Below are 12,564 nucleotides of genomic sequence, written 5' to 3'. Positions count from 1 at the left end.
TTACTCTACGACCTACATAGTGAAGGTTTGTGAAAAAATGAATACCACCACTATTTCCTTCATATTTCAGTGTGTGCTATCCTGTCTTTGCAGGTGACTGCTTTCAATGGACACTTTGAGAGCAAGCCCCAGACAATACCTGTTGCCACTTTGGGTATGTGCTTTTCAAATCAATACCACAAAGTATTGTTAAGTATTGTGTTAAGTCTTTTTGAGAGACCATACACAGCTCTACTCCTATTCTTTGTAACTTAAACATAAATGCCACAACTGTGACATTCTTCTGTTATAACCATCATTTTAAAAGACAATGGAAAAGCTCTCACTGTCACTGATATTCTGGTCGTCCTCATCATCATCATCATCATCATCATCATCAACATCTTATCTGCAGCCTTGGTCTACAAGATCTGCGTTCTGATACACAGAAAGTCCAGAAAGTAAAGATTATTTTACACCTAATTACCTGCATTAGTTTTATTGTCAGGCTTGTTGCAGTTGAACTCTTTCATTAAACTCAATATACACTGTTGTGTACTATGGTATATGCAGTGTAAATTGAAATCTTTACAGCCATTCCTCACTATGTATTTTCTCTGCAGTGACGTGAAGGGAGATGTGATGTTTGAATCAACAGCAAGTGAGTAAACTTTAGGTTTCCTGTTTTTTTCTTCATGTATGTAACAAACAGCATTCACATTCAGCAGCTACACATTTTTAATTAGATTTTAGGTGTTGGATCTAATATCACCTGTTATAATGAAACACTTAAAATGATTGACTGGAATTCCGTATTAGAGTAATGAAGTATTTCAGTGTAACTGCAAATCTTTACAACTTGTAGTTTTGAAGTAACCTGGAAGTCTTTGTATTGTATGTGAAGTGCTCTGTAGTTTAATAAGTACCCCAAAATAATTTGCACTATTTCCTGTTTTGTTTTTTGTTTTTTTGCTGTCATAGTTTATGTTAATGCACCTGAATCTGCTTGGCGGAGAGCATCCTGATGGAGCTGTATACCAAGTCATCATTTACTCTTATTAACTTAAGTACTGCATGTATGCCTTGGCATTGTTCGTGTCTTACATGACAGGCCTAACAGTTGAAATCAAGACTTTCTAAGACCTTTTTAATTCCACATAGACTGCAATTTAATACCAAGCCTACTAAGTATGGAAGTATGATGGAATACCAGTGGGACAATATGCCTCAGAGTTGCATATTACAGTTATTTCAGTATAAGTCTTAGTAGTATATATAATATACTATAATTAATTAAATGAATGCAATACCATACCTAAGTTATGCTTTTTAACAGCCTTCTCTTCCAATATGCTTAAGAAAAAAGCGAACCAAGAATTCAAAAGGGAACCAAAAGGGGCTATGGCTGTCTAAACAGTTTAATGTTAGACCACCAAAAGATATGACAATGGATATTTTAAAATGAGGCTTGAAAATTCACCTGTGTTGCATGGCTTTAACATATACAAAATCTGTGTTTTATTGTTCAATCCTTGTACTTGTGCCACCTGCAGGCCATTAATGTTACTGATGCATTTCGCAGGTGTGTGTTTTTGTGTGATTCTGAGGTGTTTCCATTTTATATTTGTATTACCGATTGAACAAAATTAATTAAAAAATGTAACGTTATAGCTGAATGGCCTCTTCTGTATACGGAATACTCAAAAATGAATTACCATTAAGATTGCAAGTTTAAAACGTTACACTTCATCTTTTGAAACTACAATTACTGCCTCATGGTTGTATACCTCTGTCAACTGTCAAATTCCAGGAAGTATGGTCATAATCTCCCCTTCTGTTCCCGAGTTACAGCGTTAAATAATGGCCAGAAGTGTTTTTGAAGAACATTATGATGTCACATTGAAGTTGACCTTTGACCACCAAATTATAATCAGTTCATCCTTGAGTTCAAGGGAATGTTTGTGCCAGATGTAATGAAGTTCCCTCTGGGCATTCCTGATATATCGTGTTCACAAGAGCATCAGGTCACAGTGACCTTGACCTTTGACCAACAAAATCTAATCAGTTCATCCTTGAGTGAATGTTTGCAGCAAATCTGAAGAAATCCCCTCCAGGCGTTACTGAGATATTGTGTTCACAAGAATGGGATAGGCAGACGGACAACTCAAAACCTCCAGTCACAGCAGTCATTAAAAAAAAAAAATTATAAAAATTATATACTCTGTGTGTGTGTGTGTGTGTGTGTGTGTGTCATTAATGTTACTGATGCATTTTGCAGGTATGTGTTTTTCACATTTTCAGCATCAAATGCTACCAATAAACAATAAATATGAAAATTATTTCAATGATAACCAGGTGTATAGTTCAAATAATACAAGATCATCCAAGTTTTCCTCCGTATGCAGATGAGATATGGTACCTTATTTTGCTCAAATCTGGAGGATGCCCAGTTTATTCTATATCACCACTAGTATCCAACAATTCAATGTGCTGTCAATGTGAGACAATGTGACAGACTTGCATTCAAGTCATCCTCATCAACTTCTAAAGTCAAGAAAAAACATATAATCAAAATCACGTTATATAGAACTAATTCATTCAAGGCAAAAACGACAATGTTCTGGTATCGGTCGGGATTATGTTCGCGTGTAACAGAAAAATTGAATGTATATGGATATACTGACCACTAAGGTGATATAATTTACCAGTAGTCCATCAAAGTGAAATATCCCAACAATTGTAAACTCAGGTAACATCAAACCTTTTTACCAGTGACGGTTTGGTCCTTCCTTTAAAAAGGACCAAAATGGTCCTGAACTACAGCTGTAAAACTGTGGCTCCGTGACGGGACGGTGTTACCTGGGCTTGGTTTCTGGCAGTTTGCATACTCATAACTGTGTTTGTCCTTTTTTATTGATGTCCTGAAGGGTATGTGTACAATCAAAACCTGTTGGGACTCAAAAATGTTTGAATGATGGGATGAGATGTGAAACCCATTAAAACCTGAGCTCCAAGCAGTCACTCCAATGTCCAAAAGGAATTTGAAAGCTTTATTGCATTTAGTTAGCATACAGGGCATTTGTGATGATGGTCTTTAATTTGACATGAAATGTTCAGAAAACAACCAAACTACCAGAACAATAAATATTAATTGTCATTATTTTTCTTTGTGAAAAACACCTGGACTCTTCGATACCTTCAGAGAGTGTGCGGAAAAGTAAGTGAGCCGAGGTAAAAAGCTGGTGAATAGTAGAGAAATGTTATGTTACATAAAGACAAAAACACTCCCTATCAAGACTTAGCCATAATTCTTAAAGTGACTTAGCACTGTGTGTCTTAAACATCGCCACCGAAAGGGCATTAACATAAATGTATCTTTCAAGCCAATACAAAAGCATCAGGTGTTTTAGTTATATGCTTTAAGAACATTTGAAAGCTCAGAGGCTGTTTCCCCTAAACCACTGGAGAAATTTTTTTTGTTTTTTTGCTCTTAAATACGACCAATTTCTTCAGGGAATTCTGTATAGAAACTAAAATATAGAGAAAGTGCCTTAAAGCCATAGCTCCCCTGTAATTACAACAGAATACTGAAAGGTTTTGGTGCTTTATAGATGTGCTTGTTTAGAGAGCGTAGATATAAAGGGTAAACAGATGATGAAGATGATGAAAAATTAAGATAATTATTGAAATTTAAAAAAAGGTTTTACTGCAATGGGAACAAAAAGCGATATGGAGGAACAAAATTCTGGACAAGGTGTACAATTGCAAACAAAAATTGCAAACACTGTATTTGCACGTCTCAGATATATAACTAGTAGCAACACACTATCAAAATATTCTGTTAACCATAACAAAATAACTTACATTTTCTTGCATCTATAAGCTTTGATTTTGTATTCAACACATGTTAATAGTATTAAATGTTAATTAAAAAAAGAAAGACAACAACAGGAGATCATGGGCATACATGTACAATAATTCAGCTGAAAAGTTAACAGGCTATTTGATAATGTTTAAAAACAATTCATAAGACACTGAAATAAAGCGTTATCAATTGTTGTTTACGTATTATACCTTCCGTGTGGTATCATTGTCATTATGTAAAACAGTGGTAGTCAGTGCTGGTCAGCTGTGACACACTGGTGTAAACCTATTCACTGTTATATATATATATATATATATATATATATGAACTACAGCTGTATATATATATATTACTGCTCACTCCCTCCAAATTAATAATAAGTCACTAAAACCCTACAGTACTAAAACTAAAGGAACTTCTTCACTATGTACAGTAAAATAAAATGAATCCCATTGGTGCTTGTTTCTTTGGGGGTTTTTTTCAGTACAAGTCTTTGATATACCTTTCTCAACTGAGAACACAAGTTATGTATGCATGCTGCGATTTACTCATGACATGGACGGTACACAAGGTATTGATCTGCTATCTCTTTAACATATGTTACTGAACAAGACATATACACTGCATCTTACACAGCATCAATCACAAAATTTTGTCTACACAGACTACCGTTCAGGTGGGTTAAAAGGATCCACTGGACCATGATGGAGAACTATGTGTTTTAACCTTTTTTTTAACATCTTCATTGTGATTTTACAGCCCTAAAAAACCGCACACTATCTGATAACAGTACATCTTGCTTGAACTGAACCAAGGGGGATATTTTGGTGTCAGTGACTAAGGTAAACAGCAGATGTAAAACTGCTTTTGTTACTGCTTCTACCACTCCTTCTAGGCTGTCAAAAAAAAGAGACATTCTGAATTTTTCAAAGACAATACATACGTGTCAAAATGACTTACATTCAAAGTGTTGTGGTAACATTTGCCCATGTTCTCCCCCCAGCACATCTCTAGTCTAACCTCTAGATGATCCTTCCTTTCCTAATACATTCATAAGACATGATCACCCTGCCAGCCTTCTGATACCAGGATAAAAAGTGCGACACAACAACACTTCAACCATCAATAACACTCTGTTACGTCTCTGCCATTGAGTGAAAATCTCTTCACTCCAATGTTACCATTGTTTTCAAAGTTTTCATGGTCTTTTTATGCCATTAGCTGACCATAGGTCACATGAGGCACATCAGAAGCCTACTAGGTAATTTTTAACAATATTTGCGAGTGGCTTTACTGTTTTATGGCTAGAAGATAACACCTACAATTATAATCTTTTTTGCTAATTTTACAGTTTTCCAGTATATCTGCTTTAAACAACACCTACTACTAGCGGCTGCTGAAAAATGGCTTCAGTTCTCCACACAAAAATACAGAGGACATGCATTTTAAAGCCACAGCAACAAACATATCAGTGAGTTACAACACACTGATTTTCAATGCTGTAACATAGTATAAGTGTAAGGAATGGGAGGTCCATCTGACAAAAATTTTTTAATCTTTATGATCTTTACCCGAGGGCATAAAAGGTTTGGGTGTCAGTCATGTAACAGACTGTACCGTCCCCTAAGAAATAAAAATCTGTTACACGTACTATTTATCACAAGGAGCTAAACTTTGAAGTAAGTTATTGTATAAAAGCTGATAGATGTGTACAAGTCCAGCATGAAAAGCGAGGGGGAGGTTGGGAGGAGTTCCGCAAGCTGTAGTGTGTGTAAGTCTAGGTTTAGCTGCCCTGTGTGAGGTTCTGCATGTGTTTGGCAATGTCGTACACATAGGTGATGTCCGGCCTCTTCTCCGGGTCGGGGTTGATGCACATATCTACCAAGTTCCTCAGCTGGTGAGAGTGGTAGGAAGGGTGTTGGATGGAAGGTAAAGAGAGAAATAAAATAGTCAATGACACTATAGTGAGACTGATGATAAAAAAGCAGCTCCAGAAATGAACAAATCTCTGCTAACACAGACTTGCTCGTCTTTTATTTGCCCTCTAGATCAGCTCGTTCCATAATAGCAACAATAAAGCAACAGGTAACTAAGCTGAGACAAAGACATGAGGCTGGGTTAGTGCACTAATCACTTATTGGTCTGCTGAATTCACTTTTACCCGAGCCCACACATGCACACCCACCCGCAAGCACACACACACACTGCTGCCACTCCATTGCCATCCGGAGACAGCACTTACACTTGAAGCCGAGCGAAGCGGCTGATTGGAGCAGATAGATAGACAGGCTCGCAGGCGGAACAGCCACCACCATCATTAAAAAAAAAGAAGAGAATAAAAGATGGAGAGGAAAGAAAAAAACATAACATCTACGCAAGGTCGCTATGGTAACCGTCTACCGACGGCCGCTGTTGCATGGCACCGGTTTGGACAGTTTCTCGTCAGCTGCTGTGTGTGTGTGTGTGCGTGTGCGTGTGTGTGTGTGCATGTGAGAGAGAGAGAGAGAGAGAGAGAGAAAGACAGTGAGAGAGTGAGAAAGTGAGAGAAAGATGCAAATTCAGACAGTCTGAGAATTAGTCCCACAGAATAGAGATGGAGGGGGGGGGGAAGAGATGCAGATATGTAAAATATTCATGCGCTTCTTTGCATGGCGAGTGGGGTGGGGGAGTGTCAGGTGGAGGGATGGGGGGAGTGGGAGCTAGTGAAAGGAGGTGTGGGGGGGAGCATAGATGGAGATGGTTAAATGACACAACAAAGATGAGCAGCTGACAGTTTGCTGCCGATCCTTCAGGAGCATTGTTTACATCCAGACAGGCGCTGCAGGCACCCCCCTCATCTCCATCTCTCCATCGCCCTGTCTCTCGCTCTATCATTCCCTCTCTCTTTCGCTTTGTCTCCCTTTCTCCTGGATGGGGGTGACATGTGGGGCAACGCAGAAGCGCAGCGTAGTGTGTGTGTGTGTGTGTGTGTGTGTGTGTGTGTATGTGTGTGGAGAGGGAGCTCTTGTAACAAATATACACTTGCACAATTGCTCTTCCATTTACAAAAACACCACAAGACACCACAGAGGCTTGAAACACCTCACAATTAGCCTTTATCAGCTTAATGAAGTAAATACCACAGTATAATAAAAGTCTGGATCTGCAGGGTTTAGTATTGGACTACAGAGACATGAAAAAGGATAGCCACTTAAAATTAGCCACTGTGGACTTGCGTATGCAGATACACTGATAGTAGAGTGGAAGGCATAGACATAAAGGACACAATAGGTTGGCACTTTCATGCTCTGAGGACCCTAACAGTATTTCTCCAGGTATCCTAGATTTCCACGCAGCCATTTACTTCCATTTATTTCCATGTGGGAATAAATGGGAACCATTATATCAAAGATGCAGTTGTAATGCTTACTTGATGTATACTGTCACGGATTACACAATTCAAGCAGGTTTCATTAGACCACTGTGCAGACTGAATTCATTTTAAAAAGCTGTGATCTGAAGTTTATGTCATTTAGAGCTAAAATAATTTGGTAAATTACTCAATTAATTTATGAAATTTACAAGAAATGTATTCTGCAATGATATTGATAATTGATTAATCATGGATTGATTGTTACAGTGAAAAAAGGCATGGTTCCAGGCTCTCAAATGTGAGGTTGTGCTGGTTTTTCTCTATTTTATATCACTGTAACCTGAATATGGGCTTTGGATTCTTTATTAGAGAAAAAAAAATATCTGAAGATGGAACAGTGGGCTGAGCCCCCTCTATAATCTGAAATTTGATAGACATAACAACTAATCAAAAAAGTAGCAATAATAATAATCTATAATGAAAATATTTGTAAGTTGCATCCTTGATCTCATTTTTACTTAAAAGGTAAAACCACTGGCATGGTTCTTTAAACAGATGAGATATGAGGGCATGAGTCCTGCTTTATAATGGAAACTTTGCGGTAACTGTAACTATCAAGCAAATGCAACAACTCACAAAGCTTTACAGTGCCCATCACAGTGACAGTGTTTAATGAATCCAATACTTGCAGTTTATGTGCGTGTGTGCCTATAAGTCAGTGTCTGAGTTTTTGCGTGTGTGTACACTTGACTTAATTTATAAAAAAAAACAAAAAAAGGCAGAAATGTCTAAGAAAAAAAATGCCACCCACACAAAGAGGGCATGCAACACAAAGCCATGCACATTCATACACGTCATCAGCAATCAGCAATAATGCAATTTTTAACCGCAGCCCGACTACATTACATTTTTGTGCATGGATAAGTCTACGCAGAATTACAGCAGATGATTTAACATTTAGTCAGGGAAACATGACTCTCCAGCCCATTTAGTCTCACCCCACTCTGTAGCATGGCCAGATGCTTTTGATATGTGCATTTAATTTTCAAACGGTTAAAATCATAGCCAGTCTTTTGATCACAGAGTAATATCATAGCTCAGACAGTTGGGTGGATTACACTTACATATAAAAAATAACTTTAATAGTCAGAACAAGTAACAATCAGCGAACTGGCACAGAGAAAGAGGGACTGGCCACTGCTGCTTAAAATAGTAGAGCACTTAAAAAAAGTTAAATATTTCTACCATTTCTTTTAAAGGAGTTGAGGAGTAGAAACAATCATGAGCCCTTTTAAACACTGAGCAGGTCTAAGTCTACTTTGTGCCATAGCAGTAAAATGCAGCTGAGACAGTACTCACCTCCTCCGAGTAGTGATCTGAGGGAAGAGGGGGGTAGTCACACTGTTCTATCTTCTTACAAAGGGAGTAAAGGTTCATCTTATCCCCATAGAACGGGCTCTGCAGGGCTGCCATCTGAAATATAAAGATATGAGGAAAAAGGAATATGGAGAGGGAAAAGGGGAAAGGACAAGAGGACAGGGTTTGAGAGGGCAAAGTAAAAACTTGAAACACTCAATCAAATTCTCAACAAGTATTACTGTACAGTATGGTAAACATAGATCCTGCACAGTTTACTGCTATCGACATACATGATTAAAAATGGATTGGGTGTGAGAGACAGATAAAGCGGGACAACAAGTCAATATGTGTAAAGTTGTGTGTGCATATTTAATCAGTACACAGTCATGTAAGTTTTTTTGTACTGGAATGAGCGATGGTCTGAAATTCAAGTGAACCAAAACAAAAAAAATCCATAAAAGCTTCCCTTAGCTAACGTGTGCTCCTCTAGTTTGCTGGCCCTTTCTGCTGCACTGCTTCGAAAACTTAGAGATGAAAATGAGAGGAAACAAAGATCTGAGAAAGGAAAAGTATGAGGAGAGGGGTGTAGGGATGCGATGGGAGAGAATTTTTCAGTTTGCTGGAGCAGCGAGAAAACTGTATCCTCTCCAAAACAAATGCAAGCAGGCAGAGCAGAGGGAAGGCAAATGGGAATGGTAAGGAAGAGTGGAGAGGATAAGGAGACTTTTGCTGGTGAGAGGAAATAGGTGCAGAATCCCTCCTGCCTTTCTGAGGGTAGAAAACATACCATGCCATTTTTGCCAGGCTTAGTGACTGACTCGATTCTTTTTGTTAAAACGCAAGGTGAAGACTACAGCAGAGTTGCACAACAAGCAGATTCAAAATTTCTTTCAAAATAAATACCATGTTACGCTTATGTGTTGGGCCAAATGGCACAACTGATGATGATGAGCCGTTAGGGGATGTTGAAGCTTGTTGACTTGATTTTAATTTATTTAGATCAGAATATTACATAGGAATTGTGTTGAATTCAGTGTAAACCTAACATGATATCATAGGAATTTTTATCAGGTATTACTGGGCAAAAGTTGTCCTATACAAAAATTTGCACAAATGAATGGAATGGGAAAGTGGTCTCAGATTTTTGGATCCCACTGTATATGAGCACCATACACAGAATCAATATTCTAGTTTCATGCCCTGGACCTGTTTTAGTATGAGGTTAACTTGAAAAGTTGCTTTACATCTGTGTGACTTCCAGAAGAAAGGGAGCATCTTCTGGACCAATGTGAACCAGGATCCAGGTCCATTAATGGACAATCAGTCAGTGCTCATAGGTTTCAGTTTCTGTTTTCCTCACAGGCTCCTATCTGTAGGTTGAGTATGCCTGCCTTAGTTTTGTTTCAGTCATCAGACATTTTCCAACTTGAATGTGATCTTGATAACCGTTTTTAAACTTCAGGTGTGTTGATTGATAAGAGAAATGGTGGCAAATTTGGCTAAGGAGCATGCATTGCTGTAAAAAGACAAGATAAAGAAGTTTATCATGGGCAAAAAAAATTGTTAAACATTATTTTAACTTGTTTTGTTTTTTTAGTTGTCCCTACATCATTACTGGACAATGGACAGTATGTGTTTGACAGCCTGCTAATTGGTAGTGTGAAAGTAGATGAGCACAACATCTCCACATACGAATCCAAATGGAATCGCTCCATACAGAATACAGCAGGTCAGTGTGAATGTGCCACCCTCCACAATATCAGGCACCATAAACACAACATTTCTGCGTAAACAAGACCGTAAGGGAAAAAGGTGCAGAATAACAGAAGCTGTCTTCTAGTATATGAACATTTTTACAGCAACCAGGGACAACACCAGGTGACTGTTTGAGGAGGCTGCTTCCAGAATAATAAAAAAAATGTTATTGGTCAATTCCTCTTCATTAGCTCACCTGTAATGTCACAAGAACTACTACAAAAAAAATCTTGCCAAGTGAGGAATTTCTCACTTTGCTGCCTGTAGCTATGCGACTAACCAATTGATACTGCCCAAGAAGTGCCAAGCACATCACCAATTTGTAAGCGGCTTTTTCATTTTAGTCTTCACTGCAAAATGAGTCAAACATTGATGGTGCAGTGTCAAAAAAGTTTTCGTTCCCTATCGGGCAGGTTTTCACAGAGTCTCTGTCACAGCTTACAGTGAGAAGTCAAGATGCCGACAGCAGAACCTCAGTGGTCTCTCTCTCTCTCTGACATAATTCACTATTACTAACTCATCCACTCTCTTAATCACTCACATTAATACCATACATCCAAACAGAAACACATGTGAACATTATGTAAAGAGGATCTCCCTCTCTCTCTTTCTCCTTGGGACGCCCTTCTCCCTCTGCTCCAACGATTACTACTGAGACTGGCACAGCAGGTGGTTGACAGTGATGAGATGTGTGTGGAAATGCATATTCCTGTGTGTGTCAGCAATGATGCACTTCCATTAGTAACAAAGGCTCATATCTCTAACCTAAGATTTCACATTTGATGGTACAATGATTAAGAGACAAAACCAGATACAGCGCATGGATAAATGTGCATGCAGTAATGGTACATTCTTAAAAAACAAATCTGGATTAACATATATGGTATCTCCAGAGGCACAGTGCCAGTGTTTCAGAGACAACTTCAAGCAAAAAAACTATAATACAATAAATAAACTTGAAATGAATCGACAGCGGTGATATACTGCCAACATCTTCCTGATAATGTGGAAGAAACAACTGGACTTTTCACACTTTCCCTGTAAAATGATTGACCTTCATTATTGAAGATAACAACAGCTGCAGCAATATTAAAATAACAATTAGAAATTGAACTTAACTGTCTAAACCTCCAGCAATTAAATCGCTAGCTAATTGGCCATTCACTGCAGCTTATCAATACATCATTAGAGCACTGAGACCAAAAAACTTCACATCATTCACATTTGCCACTAAGGTCAACAGACATCTTGCACTTCATTTCAGAAACTAATCACTTTCCAACAACCACACTTAAGAGCTTTAAAAATGCGAAAAGCAGACAGCAATGCCAGGTGGACTCAAAGAGGGAAAAACAAACTCAGATTCAGACCTTGTTGGCTTTCTTTCAAAGGGGAATGAGTCAGTTCATAGTGCCCATGTCTGCAAAAAAATAAAAAAATGCTGACGACTTGCTGTAAAAGTTTACTTCAATGTCTTAGAAAGGACCATGTGGAAAAACAATCTTAACTGCTTTATAACAAATGTACATGCACGATTTACTACTGGAGGTAGTGTGTATGTTTGCAGAGTTGTGTGTAAGGGCTAGATAGTGCTTCCGAAAAGAAAATATTTCTCAGTAAGTAAAAGAAAAAGAGGGGGAGACAGAAACAGACAGACGAGAAGAAAACCAGCCAGCTACAGACACCAGGAGGCAAAGGGTTAAACAAGACCCCATCGTATTTTCATGCATCTTCTGCTTTTGACAGATGAAAAATGTCAACTGTCCTGTTTGTATTTGGGAGTTTTTGCACTATTCATCTGCTTCATTAGTGCCTGCTGCTCCTAGCCCCTGACAGCTGCCGGCCCCCTGCTCTCTCTCTCACACACACACACACACATATATATGTACACACATACACATATACAAGCGTAAAGACGCATGCCCCCCCAGCCACACACACACTCCTTTTTTCAGACTGTGTCGTCGCAGTGGGTTAGATGATTGACTCACTCTCTGACCTCTGAGTCCCTGGTGTGTGAATGTGAGACTGTGTGTGTGTCTGTGTGTGTATGGTTCATTGATATTCGAAAGACATACAATGCACACGCATGCCTGCTGTCTGTCTGAGGGGTGTGAGCTGCTGGTGGCAGAACACGCGCACGCACACACGCACACACGCGCGCACACACACGCGCACACACACACGCGCACACACACACGCACGCACGCACACGCACACGCACACATAAGATGTGTATTCATGAATAGGTGCC

General features: G+C 38.8%; 1 protein-coding gene and 1 long non-coding RNA gene across 3 annotated transcripts in view; one reads left to right on the top strand and one right to left on the bottom strand.

Annotated features, from left to right (window-relative positions):
* Position 1: 1 nt before the first annotated feature.
* Positions 2-1,655, top strand: LOC111654853 (uncharacterized). Of its 2 annotated transcripts, XR_015437231.1 has the most exons (5): positions 2-25; positions 94-154; positions 308-440; positions 603-640; positions 961-1,655. It is a non-coding gene; the product is annotated as an uncharacterized LOC111654853 (long non-coding RNA). The 2 variants fall into 2 exon arrangements; XR_015437230.1 differs by having other exon boundaries at positions 20-154.
* Positions 1,656-4,893: 3,238 nt separating this feature from the next.
* The window catches only part of nek7 (NIMA-related kinase 7), a 58,212-nt gene continuing 50,541 nt past the window's right edge, over positions 4,894-12,564 (bottom strand). The window contains exons 9-10 of the mRNA XM_023406013.2: positions 8,556-8,669; positions 4,894-5,738 (exon numbers count right to left, since the gene is read on the bottom strand). Coding sequence (XP_023261781.1) covers positions 5,628-5,738; positions 8,556-8,669 — 225 coding nt within the window. The 3' untranslated portion in view covers positions 4,894-5,627. The remainder of the gene's footprint in view (positions 5,739-8,555; positions 8,670-12,564) is intronic.

Source organism: Seriola lalandi, unplaced genomic scaffold (assembly GCF_002814215.2).
Source record: "Seriola lalandi dorsalis isolate HSWRI2012SDOR001 ecotype SW California unplaced genomic scaffold, Sedor1 jcf7180002054293, whole genome shotgun sequence".
Lineage (NCBI taxonomy): Eukaryota > Metazoa > Chordata > Actinopteri > Carangiformes > Carangidae > Seriola > Seriola lalandi.
This window is presented reverse-complemented; position numbering and strand designations above follow the sequence as displayed.